Source organism: Oryzias melastigma, linkage group LG7 (assembly GCF_002922805.2).
Source record: "Oryzias melastigma strain HK-1 linkage group LG7, ASM292280v2, whole genome shotgun sequence".
Classification (NCBI taxonomy): domain Eukaryota; kingdom Metazoa; phylum Chordata; class Actinopteri; order Beloniformes; family Adrianichthyidae; genus Oryzias; species Oryzias melastigma.
The window spans coordinates 26,710,273-26,727,689 of NC_050518.1; the positions used below are offsets into that span (position 1 = coordinate 26,710,273).

General features: G+C 41.3%; 1 protein-coding gene across 3 annotated transcripts in view; it reads left to right on the forward strand.

Annotated features, from left to right (window-relative positions):
- The first annotated feature begins 10 nt into the window (after window positions 1–10).
- Window positions 11–17,417, forward strand: part of prex1 (phosphatidylinositol-3,4,5-trisphosphate-dependent Rac exchange factor 1) — a 98,999-nt gene continuing 81,592 nt past the window's right edge. For 2 of the 3 annotated variants that reach the window (XM_024292652.2, XM_024292651.2), the window contains exon 1: window positions 12–766. In XM_024292652.2, coding sequence (XP_024148420.1) covers window positions 623–766 — 144 coding nt within the window. In that variant the 5' untranslated portion in view covers window positions 12–622. Of the gene's footprint in view, window positions 767–17,417 lie in introns of all 3 variants that reach the window. The other variant, XM_024292650.2, reaches the window with a different exon arrangement.

Here is a 17,417-nt window from a genome sequence, read left to right on the forward strand (position 1 = left end):
ACTCTCTGTGGGAGCGGGACGGGACAGCAGTGAAAATCCACTCCCGTGTCATCCTCTAGTGTCCACCAGAGGACGCGCTTCTCTTACTTAAGCCCGCCTGCTGGCCCTTTAAAGAGAGTGGAATCTATCGGAAGTAAATTCATCTTAGTTTTATTTAGATATTGAAGTTACCGAAGGAGTTTTAAACCTTAACTTTAAATACTTTCTAAAGATAAAGACAGACAGTTTCAATGCGTGAGTTTATAGAAAATGATTTTTTTTTTTAAATTTATGTTTTCATGATTTATTTTGGATCCAAACTGAACGGAAACGCGGGAATTCGGGGTTTATTGTCATTCTGGACGTTTGGGGGAGACTCTTTATAAAGAGGATGCACAGGTGTGTGTGCGCGCGCGCGTGTGTCAGCCGCTCGGAGCACCTCCTCCTCCTCCTCCTCCTCTCTGCTGGAGTCACAGTCAGACTCCGTCAGAGCTCCGCTCGTCCCCGTTTGGTACTTCAGCGGAACTTTGGCGCGTCACACCTCGGCGGAGCTTCTAGGGGAAATTACTGGCGGGAGATGGACTGAACGGACCCCCCCTCAAAGGGCACGCGCGCGTTTGTTGACGAGGGTTCCACTGGCCTCATGGAGGAGGACGACGGGCATCAGCAGAACGGCGTCCCGGCGCCCAGAGACTCGGACCGGCAGCAGCGGCTGCGGCTGTGCGTCCTGAACGAGCTGCTGAACACGGAGCGGGACTACGTCCGAACCCTGCTCTTCCTGCAGTCGGTAAGTCCGCGGGGGCACAGCTCACCGCGAAGCCGCGCCTGCGGGGAAAGAAAGTGCACGTCACGGTGACCGGGGTCCGCTCGGTTCTGGTGCTGTTTTTGCGGGGTTTTGTTGGGTTCGAACTTTAACTCACCGCTGCTGTTTACAGGACGCGCATGCACGTTTGACGCTGCGCGTTCATACTAATGACTGACTCCTGTGAGGGAATCGAACCCGCGACCGTCCAGGCCGAAAGCTGCAGCTTTGTCCGCTTCTGCATCCCCGTTGTGTGTTAAAGCCGGGGACTCAAAAGGAACAACATTCACACAAGTTCCGCGAGAAAGGGCTCGCGCCTGTTCCGTCAGCGCGCACGAGCCTCTGCTGAGGATGAGGATGATGAACGGACGTCCTGGTCATTTTTCGCGCTCCCAACACTGTCAGCATAGACGCTCACCCACCTACAGCTGACCATTCAACCCCCCACCCCGAACCCATTGAGTGCAGGTGGTTCCGCCACCAGCTGGGACCCATATCTGTGTGGTCAACCGGGCTCTGAATCATCTGATGCAGGGAAATTCTCTCCCTCCTCTCAGAGGTCAGAGGTCAGGCTGCACCCTGCCGCTCAGGCCTCGGTGCTGTTCGGTTACTTTGACTCCCTGCTGACTGTAAAGCCTGTTATCATTCTTACCTGCCAGCCGGGACTGGTTCCTATTAACATTCTGGTGAGGCCGAAGACTTCTCCTGCTTTTTCCGACTTCAGACCCTCTCAGATCATTTACTGATCTGTTCTCAAAGCGTTCTCAGAGGTCTTTTCATCACAATGATGTCGTTTTTAGCCAAAATAAAAAATTGTGTGTCATTTTCCAGGGCATATCTTCTGCAGAGCGGCAGGAGTTCATTAGAAATTCCCCTCTGTGTTGTGGGAAGATCTGTTGGCACAACAGTAAGCCTGCTCCTAATTCCCATCATCCAACAGTCTGCTAGCTTACAGCCCCTCACACCCCCAAGCTAACATTAGCAGTGTAAAAAAATTGCAGCAATATCTGATCTTTCTAGCTGGACAGTTCTGATCCAGATTCCAGCTCAAACCAGGAAAACAAAGACGTTCATGGATCTATTTGTCTGCAAATAGAATGGGGCGGAGCAGGGAGCTTGTGGCCCCGCCCAGTGTTTTCTTAAGTCACAAATAGAGCTCGATTGATAAAATCGACTATTAATTTGAATCGATTTAAGCTTAACAGATCAATAATCGATCTATAAAAATATAAAACGATTTAGCACATAAAGATAAAGTCCACTAACTTGATGCTAACATTTAATGGAATTTCCTATTGGACAGCTAATGCTAACGCTTGGTCGACCTAAACATACATTGCTGTCAAAATCATCTTTATAAACTCAGTCATGAATTTTCCAAACTCTTTAAAAGAAATATTCTTAAAGTAACCATGTATGATCTAAAACATAGTTTTTTTGCTCATACTTTCTTCTCCTTTAATAAAGTGTAATGTTATAGCGCGATCACCACCTAGTGGTCAAACTGAAACGTCCTCCAGGAGAAGCAGAACAATGTTTACAATGTTAATGAACATTTTAGTTAGAACTTCTCCTTTAGAGAATCCATGTAACACTGGATGATATTAACAATCTCATTATTTCACTGATACATTTACAGTATGTGGACTGGATCAGATTAATACAAATATATTCAAATTATATAGTAGATTATTCATGTATTTCTAAACAAATGTGTATAAATGTGTAAACTCAAAATTTAATTGAATTGAAGAATCGAAACAATTGGAAAAAAATCGGGATTGAATCGTTTCTGCAAATGATCAATACTCAGCCACAGTTACAACTGCAACCTTTTTCAAATGGCATTTTTTCTGTGCGCTACTGATTCAGAACAGTTTGAATAAAGAAGTTCTCAAAGACCTAATTTTCTTTATAAATGTCCTCTCTCATTAAACGGTGTTAAAACCTTTTCATCGGAGTGACTCTTGCAAGGTTTGATTTCCTTTCGTTCATCTGCGATGAGAAACTTCCTGAACAACTTGAGAACATATTTTGCTCTGAAATTACTCTTAAAAGAGCATTTTCGTTATTTAACCCATGAGGCAATGCATTTTAATTTGGTGTAACGTGGTTGCAGAAGAATTCGGCTTGTTTTCCGGTTTGTGGAAGCCCCCCCCGCCAGTTCTAGTGAAACGCTGGACGGTACCTGCAGAAAGCTGCTGGTTCCTTGAGCCCGTCTGCTTGGCTTTGAGTTGATGTGTATTAAACTGCTGTGCTTTTGTCTCAGATGAGTAATTCGTTTTGGCTGCTCTGCATTATTGCTCTGTAAGTGTGACTTTGTTTGGTGATCTTTCATCTGGGGTGGTGTGTGTTTGTGTTGGGGGGATAGAGATTAGCATGGACATTCAAAACAAGAGGGAAAAGGAACCATCAGCCACTGGACCCCCCCCCAGCAGCTCCGTCTGACGGGCCGCCTGAGCCCTTCCCTCCGCGGGAGCTGGGCTTTGTCACTGTGATGCTCTCCGCGGTGATAAGTGAAGTCTGGCTGTGGTGGGGGGGCTCACAGCATATGGTTTCAGTAGAGATAAAGCCCGGCCGGTTCTCTGAGGGCTTAGTGGACTGCTGTGAACGGAGCGGAGGCAGAACCGGGCCTGGAGAAGACTCTGGTTGTTGATTTGTGGGGTCGCTCAGCCAGGTCAGATGCTGGTGCCTGATGTGACCTCCGTGCAGCAGCGCCGCCACATCTGAACGGCAGCAGCTGCTCCGCCCGTCTCTCAACTCTTGGAAATTAGTGGTGCCAACGAACTCATCTGAGGAGAAAGATGTCAGGTTGAGGGGGGTGGGATGAAAACAGGAGGTTGGCCTTGCTCTGGATTTTCACCACCAACCTCTAAATGAATCATCAGCTTATCGTCTTTCTCCCTCCAGAGTTTGTTGGCTTTTTCCTGCTTTGTGTCAGAACTGTTGGTTTTGTTGATTTTTGGGGGCGGGGCTTCGTTGGTTTGCTGTAGTGCTGCCACAAAGGATTATTTTAATAGTCGACTAATCAGGGATTTTTTTTTTTAGTTGACTAATCGGGTCATGCGCATAGTGGATGTGAAGCACACATCTTAACCATCATTAGCTTTAAATAACTAAAAATTAGAAAAGTTGCATTAGCTGCTATAATGCTAGTGTGAATGCTTTTTACTGAAAGTAGTCGCTGAAGATGCTGAAGCTTTTTGCTGAAAATGAAAATACTTTAATTGCTGAAGGGATTTGCTGAAAATGCATAAGCTAATTGCAAAACCTTAAATTTGCTAAATTAAAAAAAATGTTGTAAAATTGCATAAAAATCCCTAATATGTGTCAATTTTGCACTGAAAATGATGAAAGTTGCTGAAGAAGTTAAGACATACTGAATTTCACACACAGAGAGAGACAGAGAGTGGACAACTAGATAGAAAATGGAGCAAGTCACTGGAAAAATATGTCTTCTTTCTCAAATCTTACAGCACTAGAGAATTCAGTTTGTTCCTTTTTTTCATTTAATTTTGTCGTCTTTGTATTTCCTGCTTCTGTTTAGTGGAAGAACTCATCACTTCCTCCTCTGCCTTTCATGTCCCTGCACGCTCACAGATGCTGCAAGTGTCTGAGCGAGATGCTGATCATGTTAAAAATAAACGCTGGAGACGATTGTGTTGCTTAAAAACTATAAACACCAGTCAGAAGAACATCACAGTTCTAGTGGAGAGTTGCATCAAATCCAGCCAACATCCCGTTTCGGGATTCACATATTTAGGGATTCATGTTACGGCAAGCGGTAAAAATATTCTGAAGATTAACATGGATTTGGTCTTTAAAGAAATCAAAACAGACATCATTAGGTGGATGGAGCTCCCTGAGTCTTGGATGGGTAGAGTTAATCTTATTAAAATGAATATTCTGCCGAAACTTCTATATCCTGTACAGATGCTACCTGTATACATTACTAAGAAAATGGCGAGGCAGGTAGAACGCGATCTTTCAAAATGTATCTGGAAGGGAAAAAAACGAAGGCTGAGTATGAAAACCCTTAAGTTACCAAAAGATGATGGGGGACTTGCTCTTCCAGATATTGTACATTATAATTGGGCCTGTAACAGTAGAGTTATACATGGTTGGATTTCCTCTTACCTAAATGATCAAGGGAACCCACTTGAGTCTTGGGGATGTTCACCATTTACACTGTTAGGTGAACTTGTCAACAAAAAGAAAAACCTGAAAGATAATTTGTTGATTGAAAACCCACTGAAGATTTGGCGTGATATGAATAAGTATATGAATAACAACCACAGCTTTTCTTATTTAACCCCTCTCGTGAATAACAGAAATTTCATTCCAGGGATTGAAAATGTAACTTTCCGTAGATGGCACAGTGCAGGGATAAGAGAGGTTGGGGACTTGTTTGAAAGTGACGTGTTGATGTCATTTACACAAATGCAACAGAAGTATGGGCTTCCCCACAAGGATTGTTTTGTTTATTTACAGGCTCGACATTTTGTTAACTCAAACCTGAAGGGGTCACAGGAGACTCTACAACTGGGGCCAGCTGAAAACATTTTGATGTGTATTAAGACCAAAAAAAAATTCATTAAACAATGCCATACCAAATTTAAAGACTATAACAAACACGATATTAGGAAACTTATCCAGCGCTGGGAAGATGAACTACAAATAAATGATGATGACTCTAGCTGGAGAGAATGTATACGATCCACTCATTCCCTTATTCATCAGCAACAGATACAAAGAGTTACAGTACAAGATTTTACATAGACAACACAGGTCGCCATACTTCTTAAATAAACTAGACCCACACAGATCACCGTTGTGTCTGTAGTGCAACTCCTCACCGGGACATACTTTCATTGTTTTTGGACTTGTCCTAAAATATTGAAATTCTGGCAGTGTATCATTAGAGAAATTCAATCCATTCTGAAACATAAAATAACTAAAGATCCGGGGCACTTTTTACTGGGGTTACCATCTATACACAAAATACCTGACAGGAACAAATTGTTATGCAAACTGTCATTGTTGGCACGAAAGTGCATTTTGTTTAACTGGATCAAACCCAAACCTCCAACTGTAACTCAGTGGTATGAAGACATTTTTAAGCTTCTCTCAATGGAAAGGTTGAGTGCAAGGTTAAAGGGCAATGAAGACATCTTTGTGGAGCTGTGGCGACCTTTATTAGAATATCTACCCAGTGATCTTGCCGCCACAATTCAAATGGGTTCAGGCTCTCTGGAATGGCGGATTTATACTATGACTGCGTGAACTATATAGAGAGTTTACCTGTTCTATTTCCCTACTGATCAATTTTTCTTTCTCTCTTTTTGTCAATATGATTGTATGTAGCAGAACTGCATAGGTAGATGCTTGTGCCACATTTATTTGCTTACAAAATGTATATATTTATATATATTTTAATTCTGATGGTTCCAGCCTGGACCAACCTGTGTTTTTTTTTTTTTATGTTATTCGTTTGTCTCATGTTTTGTACAATTAATCAGAAATGTCAATAAAATGTGATTTGGAAAAAATCCAGCCAACATTTGTATGAACGAGACCGCCAGATTGTGGATGCGACGTGAGCGATTATGAGTCACTTGGAAGTATAAACCAGTGTTTAGTAGATGAGAAGTTAGCCAAAAAAGCTAGCTCATTGATTAAATACTAGCTAAACTCCAAAATAGCCTAAAAATCACAGTTGATAATAAATTAGCCCAAAAAATGTAGCATGTTGCTAAAATAGAAGCTAAACTCTAAATTAGCTTAAAAACCTCAGTAGATGACAAATTAGCCAAAAACGCTGGGAAATGAGCAGGGGAATCGCTGTAGTGTGAATGCTTCCAAGTAATCACACAATAAAGACAATGAAGATGATAGTTTATTAAACTTTTAATGGATCGTGCATCCTCTGTCCTTCACTAGTTTCTGATATTAAAACAGGACTTAAAACAAATGAGGTGAGCATCTGAAACGATTTGTCACTAAAGATAAAGTTTCGGTCTCACTCTCTCAAAAATAAAAAAAATACTTTTTTTTGGTGCTGAACTTTGTTCAACTTTACTATACTCTGACTCTATAGAATATAAAATGAGGACTAATCAACCATTAAATTAGTCTTCGACTATTTTAATAGTTGATTTTTCATTGATTAGTCGACTAATCGTGGCAGCCCTAATTATCAGTTATTGTCTTCTCCTTCCAGAGTTTGTTGAGTTTTCTGCTTTGTGTCAGAATTGTCAGTTTTGTGGTCCTATGGATTCATTGGTTTGCTGCAGGCGTCTGGATTTTCCCGGCCGGGATCCACCAGAACGAGCCTGGAGTCGGCGGTGTCATACCTGGTGGGCCGGGGTTTTTCCTCTAAAACCATGTGGGGGTTTCCAGCCGCGTCGCGGTGAATCTTGTAAAGACAACAGTGGAAATGTGCGGCCAATAAATCAGGCAGCTTCTGACCTCCAGTCTTAATCCTGAGACGAGAGCAGCCGAGTGACCGGGAAGGCCTCATCACTGCTGACAGATAATAGGAAACATCTGGAGGCCACGCCTCCTGCGACCTTTGCTTTGGGCCACACACACCAGTGACATTGCTGGTGTGATGATGATGGACAAATGAATGGAATTGTGTTTGGGTGTGACGGCACATATGCTGAGAGCTGCTGTCTTCATAAAAGCTGCAGAGGAGGACAGACATGCAGAAGGCCATGCCAGCGCGTCCAGCCTCCTTTACTTTCTCTTTTTGGCTTCAGTTTTTCTTTTTTCTGCAACTTCTCCAGCCCTCCCCACTTTGTGGGAAAGACCATCATCACTTTGCTCCCGGCTGGAGAGTAAAAATAGCTGAAGACTCTCATCTTTGCCACAAAGCTGGTGGTTTCAGCTCATGCAGACACAGAAATGCATGGAAAGGCTGAGATGAGCTTGGGGGGTTTGAGAGCTCCTGTCACAACAACCCCCCCCCAGCTTATTGCTTTAACCCTTTAATACCTGAGGTGTCACTGGTCACGCCTAGACACAAAATCTTTAACAAGGTGTACCTTTTCAAACGATCGATGTAATTCCTGTAGATTCTGAAGTAGAAAAGCAGATCTTCTCCTTCAGAATCTACAGGAACCTCAGCAGATATCAAATTAGCCAAAAATGTTAGCATGCTGTTAAAATATTAGATAAACTCCAAATTTTTGTTATTTAAAACATGAGAGTAAATCTAAGAACAAACTCTGCAGAGATGCATCCTGCAGCCGCTCTACTGCCTCAAACGCTGAAAGGTGTTTGAGCAAAGCAGAAGAAGGGCACAACCACATCCACTTTCAGGACGATTGGTACCTTGCAGTGAAGATGCAGAGCCTCTCTGTCATTACGGGGTAATTGTCAGTCTCCAGATTGATCTTGATGCTTTTTAATAGTCATAAACCATTTCTCTGAGGCATAAGACTGCAGCAGGAATTTTAAGAATCCGAGTTAACAAGCCTGAACCACTGTAACACCCAAAGGCACCGTCAGGAAAACGAGAAGACGTCCTCTCTGGAGAGGTTTGCAGACTCCCACAGCCTTCAATTAACATGACGCAATCACTGGTGGAAGTTCAGGAAGTAGAAGAGTGAATGATTCCGCTCTGACTGTACTCGGGCCAGAGACGTTCAGAGAGTCTGTTTATGAGAAGATCCAGAAATGTTTATCAAAGTGCTTCAAAGCGACAATGACACCTCTCAGAAGATGGTTGTGAAGGACTTCAAGCTCCGCCTTTGGTTTGCCAAGTGAAGCAGGTTCATGTCAGTTTACTTCTCAGATGCAAACAGGTGAGTTTTGATGTTTCAACTTTACTTGCCAAAACATGGTCATGTGACCCATCTACAGTCCAGCATCACTTGGATGTAGGCCTGCACAATACATTGCAATGTATCATTATTGCATAAAAACAGACAGTTTAGTTGGCATTAAATGTTACCTTAAATGTTTACACGAGCAAACACAATCTGGACGTATTTAACAAATGTAATGGAGCCCTTCTCACATTTGACCAATCAGATGGACCTCTTAGGATACTCGCTTCCTATGTATCTGGAGTGTAGTTTGAGTTCTATTGAATTTGTCTAAATAAAGCTGATGAAATGGAAATACTTTGTTTGTTATTTTGCTACATGGTCATGTATCGCAAGTCATATCGTCATTGCAAAACTGAGCTCTAAAAGTTTTTCTAATATCGTGCAGCCCTAGTTTGATGTTGCAGAAACAAGTGAAGGAAGAACCAAAGATTTCCCAGATTTCAGATGTCATTTTCATGCCTCAAGCCTTCACAGGAAGTTTGCTTTGCGTCTGGTTTATTGGAATCCATTTAAAACAAAAAACAGATGTTTTAAGTCGACATGGCCAAGACTTTTGTTTTCTTGATGGGATTTGGGATCTGGGAATGGGAATGGGATTTGCGATTAGTCTACTAATTGTTTAAAAAAGTTTTTAAACTTTTTCCTACTCCATTTCGAACTACACAATTGAGGTGTAATATCTTTTATTCATAATTTATATAAAATGTTGTTTTCTTGTTTTGTTTTGTTTTTTACCATGTAATCTGTATGTTCGAAATAAAGGACTAACTAACTAACTAATGTTTGTGGCCGCACTATTTCATAATGTGATTCCATGATCTCTGTAGGTTCTTGTGACACTGAGATTCCAAACAGTCCTCGAAGTTTAACTAGGAAAGCTAAACTTGTGTACCCAAAATAAGAGCCTGAGGTAGTTTGGTTGAATCTCCAACCAGCTGCTGTCTGTTCCATTCCGGTTAGATCCGGTGACTCATCTTCCTACCTGGTGCGTCAAATGACCATCATCATCCAGATCTGGGTAGTAATTTGTCTCTTTTGCAGCATTTTATCTCCCTCCTCTGCGCAGACTGCTTACGTCGGCATGGACTCGCCGTTTGGCGTGGCACCGCTTTGATTTTCTCGCTCAAATTGAATAAATGAAATCATTCCCTGCTTGTACAAATGTTTTTGGATCAGTTGGCCGGCGGGTTTCTCATGGCACCATAGCTTCTGACAGGATGTCTGTCTGCAAAAAAAAAAAAAAAAAACTTGCTTCCAGGTGGCCTCCAATCTGGTCGGAGATGTTATCTGCAGATCACCACATGTCAGCCGTCAGAAGCTCCTCGAGTCTGAGCGAAGTCACTGTGAGAGAAGTCAGGACTTTGGTGTTTTTAAAACGTTAGTGGTTGATCAGACGTTGCAGAAGAAGCTCTGAACGTTTTGTGGTTCTGCCAGACTCCAGCGTTATCAGCAGAGATGCTGCAGGATCATTGAGGAGGCCGTGTCAGACAGGAAGTCTCTGCTTCCCGCCGTCTGTCCTCCGTCGCCGTGTCCTTCTGCCCCCTTTAGTTTCCGGCTGTGTGAGCGGCTCACAGAGGCTCAAAGGCCACTTTGTGTTTCGGTGACGGGCACTGCCAAAAGAGTTTCTCCTGGAAGACGGCGAGAGGCTGGCGGGCGTGTGGAGGAGGAGCCCGGCTGGTTTTGAGGGGTTGGGAACCTGAATTACTGCCTTAGGGGGAAAGAGGGCCGCCCGGGTTTTCTGGGCTCCCTCATTGTGGCGGCGCCGCGGGCCTTTCTCTGGCTCTGCTGCACTCCGGCTACAAAGAGGGGATTTCTTCATTTATTTATTCAATTTCATGGCATGTCGACCCTTAAATGGCCTCCTTCCCTCAGCAGAACTGTCCGTCTCCCCTTGTGGCTGCTCAGCCCCTTCTTTGAAAGAGAGATGCTTAGAGGCTGATTGTTCTTAGCATGTTGTTGTTTTCTCTGGGTGAAGAGTTTGACGCCGGTGACCTCGTGGAGAAAAGATTTGGATCTGCGATTGTGTTCCTGAAGGTGTGGGAATGTCGGCGGAGTGAAAAGGCCTCTCAGGATCTGCTGGCTGAACCTCACAAGTGCTGGAGCATGCTCCTCATTTGCAGGGTCTCTTGTGAGATTGCTGAATTGGGTGAAGGGCTGCAGCGCTGCTGAATGCTGAGCTGTGGACAAAGCAACAGGAGAAATGTCCAAAGTTGGTGCAGGAGAGGATTCGATTATTCAGAGCTAGAATGAAAGCTTGTTTTTGCCATCAGAGCAGATCTGCAAGTTATTTCCTCTTTTCTGTTTTTGGATACTTCCTTTTTCTTTTTTTTTTTAACTCCGACCTGCTTTTTTTTAATGAGCAGGTGTGTCAGATAGTACAGCCACAAACGATTATTTTAATAGTCGACTAATCACTGATTATTTTTTCCAATTAGTCAACAAATCAGGTCATGCATAAAGTATATATAAAACACATCTTAACCATCATTAGCTTCAAACTAACTAAAAACCAGACATATTCACACTATCATTACCTGTGATAATGCTAGTGTGAATGCTGTAAGTTGAATTTGACCGCTGAAGATACTAGAAACAATAGCTGAAGATGCTGAAATTGATAGCAGAAAACGCTGAAGATGATAGCTGAAACACGTAAAGCCAGCTAAAATATTAAATGTCAAATTAGCCCTAAAAAAAGCCTAAGTTAGCCAAAACAGCTAACATATTGCTGAAATATTGGCTACAATCCAAATTAGTCTAAAAAAACTGAAAAATCCTAAATTAGCCAAAACCTCTAGTATGTAGCTGAAATATTAGCTAAACTCCAATATAACCTAAAAAAGCTCAGTAAATGTCAAAATAGTCCAAAAAGCTAGTAGAATGCCAATATAACTTACAACTTTACACTCTGAGCTGCTCAGCTCAGCTCCAAAAGCCACGCCCCCTCAAAGGGGATTTTGGAAACAGAGGTTTCAGATCAAAATGAAAAATGACTTTTTAAGACATTTAGGTTGTGGGATTTTGGTTAAAAACTTCATAATCATAAATAAAACACTACTGGGAACGTTTTTTTTTTAAATAAAAAACATTTTCATCAGACCCTCCAGGTAATTCTATCCGCCCCTCCAGATTATTTTATTTTATTGTTATTAATGACCCGATGTTATCTTGAGCTTATTTCTAACTTTTATAATTTTGACGAAATATATATGAAGAGTAAAATATAGAAAGTTATTTAAGGTTTAAGTTGATTTATTCTGGAATAATATTCCTGCATTTTTATTATTCATAATTATGTTAAAACGTTATGGTTTTATAGTTGTAAAAATTAGCATTCTGCTAGTTTTTGGACTAATTTGGCATTTACTAAGATTTTTTTTTTGAAGTTTAGATAATATTTCAGCTGCATGCTCGCAGGCTTTGCTGTTTTGGCTAACCTCAGTTTTTTATTTTATTTTTTAGGCTAATTTGGCATTTAGCTAATTTGGCTGGCTATCGACTATCGGTTTTCAGCTATCAGCTTCAGCATCTTTAGCTATCGGCACTAGCATCTTCAGTGGCCAAATTCAGCTTACAGCATTCATTCTAACATTATCCCATATATCTAGTTCATAATAATGTCAAAGAGTTACATTTTTAAAGTTTTAAAATGTAGTTTTAGAGTGTTGAATAAATGTTTATCCTGTTCGGCCCGCGACTTAAGGTGTGTTTTGGATTTTGGCTCCTTGTGTAATAGAGTTGGTAGAAGGATGCTGAGTCTAGAGCTGCAGGAAAGAGGTCTAGAGGAAGACCAAAGAGGAGGTTTATGGATGCAGTGAATGAAGACATGAAGGTGGCTGGTGTTAGAGTGGAGGATGCTGAAGACAGGCTTAGATGGAGGAAACTGATTCGCTGTGGCGACCCCTGAAGGGAAAAGCCCAAAGAAGAAGAAGAAGAAGAAGAAGAAGAAGTGTGATGGAGTCTGACACCTATGGAGTGAGTTTAAATTTTATTTGTGTAGTAAAAGTTTTTTCCCTTTGCATGCTCAGAGGATAGAGGAACCAAAAATGTATCTGCATATATTTTAGAAGATTACATCTATGTTTAGTCCTTTTTAAGAGAGGTTTTTCTACTTTTGTTTGTAGAAAAGCATGTTTTTGCGGTGGACTTTTTCATTTATCTGATAAGATAAAAATGCAAAATAAAAACACAGTCTTCTCCTGGCTGTCTGAGTCGGTGTTTTTGGGTCAAAGTTAACTCTTGATTAAAATCACAAGTCCCACTGCTAACTGATTATATAAAATGTAAAAAAATAAATATTTTGTAATCTTTTACTAACAAAATAAACTAAAATGCAAAGAAAAAATATTTTATGATTTTCTTTTCATATTTCTTATTGTTTGGATGAACTGATGTCCTGGCAATGGGATTTTTTTTAAATATAAATAGGTGTAATTGAATAATTTCCTGTGACACATCGGCCTATCACGACATGCTGGTTGAAAAACTCAAGTCTAAGAGAACTTCCTTCTCTTTGCAGCTTCAGAGCTCGCTCTTCATGATGGTCGGTTTCTCCACTCTTGCAGTCTGACTTAGTCTGAAAATTCTGACATTTCTCTGGTTTCCTTTGTTATGTTCAGCTGTGAAGAGTTTCCTTTCTTAAGAAATCCTCTTCATGACAAAAACCGTTGGGTTTGCCCCAGTCGTCCTTTGGAAAGGTTTAAGAAGGGATGAAGGTTGCTGCAGACGTGACGGCAGCAGGCCTCCTCCTCCTCTTCCTCCTCCTCTTCCTGCTCCTCTTCCTCCTCCTCCTCTTCCTCCTCCTCCTCCTCCCTGTCTAGTGGAGCGGACACAGCACCCACACCAGCATATGGTCCATCTGTATCTTCACACCCTACTGTCTGACTCGCTTCGATAAACCTCATCATTTAGCAGACACCTCAGATGACATTGACACTTTGGCTGCTGCTCGTTAGAAGGGATGCCAGGTTTTAGTCCAAACCTGGCATCCCTCTTTTGTTTGTCCAAAACTCACTTCAAGTTCAAGTCTTTGCTTCAGCCTTGCAGAGAAGCTGATGAACTTTTGTGGCACAAAGTTTGGGTTAAAACCCGAGTGTGGTTTATTTCTTGACACAGTTCAGTTGCATGCTAGCACAGGAGTGCAGAGCGAGGGCCAGTCAGAGGTGTCGTGTACTTCCTCTTAACAAAAGCTGCACTTCCTGTCCAAAAATGGCATCTGCTGCCTTTGTGTTTGGGGGTCTGGCTGCTTGGTTTCCTCCTCTGCAGGGTTGAACTCCTGCCCTTCTGCTAGGAAAAGACGGAGGACAAATCGTCGGGTCGGTTTGGGCGTCTAAAGAGTGTCTGCTTTTGTTCTGCCAGGCTGTGCCGTTTTCACTTCCTGTTTGTGTGGCACACGAACAGACACTTCTTCTCTTGCATTAATGCTTTTCATCACCTTTTCTTTCTCAGAAAAAGTTCCAAATGAAGACATTCACGAGTCGATTTCATGGAAATCCTCAACTTTAACTCGGCACTCTCACGCACTTTTTTTCTTTTTTTTTGCAGAATCACAAATTCAAATGAAGTTTATCCTTTCCTTCCTTTTTGTTATTTAGGTTGTGAAACACGGTTAAGGTTAGTGCAATCAGGGCAGTTTAACACTTGACTGACTCACCTTGTTATAGGGGAAAGGCTGGTCTGTTTGGGGCGTGAGCGCGCCCATCTTGGCTGTTCTGTGAGGCCAGAGGGAAAGGGTGTTGGCTTGTGAAAATGCTGACAAAAGGCTCATGTGCTTCTCAATGCTAACGGGCTTTCTGCAGGATCTGCAGAACTTTTCATCAAGTTTCACGTCTGAGGCCCTCATCTTGAAACTTTCTGATCTTAAAAGCCAAAAAATAAAACAATCTGCTTCATGAAAGGCCTCAAAAAACTACTACTACTAAGATTTTTTAGGCTATTTTGGAATTTAGCTAATATTATAGCAACGTGCAAGCAGATTTGGCTAATTTAGGCTTTTCTTTTAACATTTTTTCTTTTTATGGCTGTTTTTTTGAGTTAGGCTAATATTTACACGATGGCTTTTTTGGCTAATTTAGGCTTTTTTTCTGTTTTTTAGGATATTTTGAAATTTTGTTATTTTTTAGCTACATTCTAGCTATTTTTTTCTAAGCTAAGTTGTATTTTTTTTTGTATTTTAGTCTAATTTGGCATTTAGCTAATATTTTAGCTGGTTATTAGCTTCAACGTTTTCAGCTATCAACTCCAGTGTTTTTAGCTATCAATTTCAGCATCTTCAGCTACGAAGTTCACCTTACAGCATTCACACCAGCATTATCACAGGTAATGCTTTATATCTATTTTATGAGCAACGGTTTTAAAGTTTCAAAAATTGAATTTTAGTGTTCCATAAATGTTTATTCTGTTGGGTCCGCGACCCTAAAGTGTGTTTTGGAGTTGAGTCCCTTCTGTGATTGACTTTGACAGCCCTACTTTAACCCCTGAGGCGTCGTTGGTGACGATTAAACACAAAATCTTCAACACACCGTAACTTTTCAACCATTTACACGATAATTCCAGCAGATTGAGTCGCTTTTCTCCTAAACAATCTGCTGAAATTAACATTTGAAAAGTTACAGTAAATCGAAGAACACAAACACTGGAGTTCTGGTGTTAAAGAATTAATTGTTTTTAGGAGGATTCATTTTTTTAAGAGCTGTAGTAATGACATTCTTGATCATTTTGTCACTTATCTGCTGCAATGCATTTCAGGAGGTTTGAATCTTCAGAGGCACTTTTACCGACTTCAGTTTACTCGACTGTAAAATGGTGACATAAATGCCGCCGCTCCGCCGCGGTCGAACGTGGAGCTTCATGACTGTGTCACTTGTCTGCAGTGGGATTACATCATGAGCGGTTTCCCCTAAAAGCCTGCCGCCACTCAGACAAACGTGGAATCTTCTGGATTTAAGCTCCAAGCTGGATACTCAGTATTTCAGTCTTTGGAACTGAAAATTGAATGTTGTCCCACCAGAACATAATTTTATATGTATTAGCTTTTTTTTTCACAGTGGGGTTTGCTGTGTTTAGTTGTCAGAAGTCGGTCCCAGCGAGGTTCTCCGGGTTTGGTTGTTTGTGGGCTTCTCTCTGTCTTCATATTCAAACCTGCATTATTCAGCACCAGTGAGCGCGCTCAGACCCATCTGTCTCACTGATGACGATGGACGGGAGTCACAAAAGGTCACCTGAGATGAAGGAAGGAGAACGAACCAGCTGACGCCATCCAGTCCTCTCTTTGGGGTCAGTCAGTGGAAGACTGGATTCAGGGCTAGAATTACTGTTCATCATCACTGTGGAGACTTTTTTATCAAGTCAAATCAGGATCGGCTTAAAGTAAACGGAGAAACAGATCGAAAACCTAAAAAATGGATATTCTTCCTGAAAATGTTTTTTGAAAATGTATAAAAAAAAACAAAAAACTGAAACACTGGAAACTTTAAATAAATCTTAAAATTTGAAAAAAAAAATGAAAATTTGAAAAAAACCCCAGAAAACTTGAAAATATGGCAAAAAATACTGAAAACTTGAATTAAAAAAAACTATATATGCAATAATTAACAATTGAAACATAATTTATCCATTTGTAACATCTGCTGTTTTTAATTTTCAGTTTTTTTATTTAATATTTAGCTTTTCTGAATTTTCACTTTCAGTCCTCAGTTTTTAGCAATAATTCTGATTTTCGAGTTTTTGCTGCTGAGCTTTTCCTAATTTACATGGGGGCGGGGTTTTGAGCTCATTGGCTATCGGGACATTTTTCTTAGGGGCTGACAGAGAGGACTCCTCACTACACATCTAGCATTAAAATGAAAACAAGGATCTGATCACCATGAAGATGTAACGCTGCCAAGCTGCACGTGCCCCGTCTGTGTGAAAAACGGCATGGAGGAGATTGATTGACAAGGTCAGCAGCAAAGTTGCACAAAAAAAAAAAAATCCACCAAACGTCAAGACTGTGAATATTAGCGAGGGGAAACTGCACCGAAGTGATACTGCTCTCACTAAGTTTGATCGGAGTGGGGTGACGTAGCAGAAAAAACGTCACATCACTGTTACCTCTTAGGGAATCATTTTATGCATTTTTTGGGAGCCAATAAGCTCAAAGCCCCGCCCCCGTGTAAAATTGGGATCAGATCAGCGGCGAAAACTCAAAAATCAGAATTGAAACTGTAAACTGAGGATTCAGAAAAGCAAAAAAAAAAAATTGAAAATTCAGAACAGCAGCTGTTACTAATGGATAGTTTATAGTTTTTTTAATTCGAGTTTTCATTATGTTATTTTCAAAATTTTAAGGTTCAAATTTTCAATTTTTTTAAATCATATTTTTCAAGTTTTCAATCTGTTATTTTGTTCACTACACGCTGATCCTGATTCGTCCCCATACTTTTTCTCCTCAACAACTTCAGACGTAAAAGATGTATGGATAAAGTGAAACCTGAGCTTCATCTCTATGCAGGTTTGTAGAGGAAGTAAAGGTGAAGTCTGACTCCTCTGCTAAAAGACTGGATCATTGTCTTAACAGACCACAGCAGACCAGCACTTCAGTCTTCTGCTTTTCCTTTTTTCCCTTTCACAATAAAGTTGCGTAAATGCAGAAAACTCCGTCCAGTTTTCTTCCCAAACATCCTCGTGATGGACCGGCCCATACAGCAACACACACCTGGAGTGAGACCGGCGCTGCAGGCCATCCCTGCATCTGCCGTCACCACATCTGTGCGGCACATTTCTCCTAGCCTTTATGGAATCAGAGTTTTTGTTTGATTTTA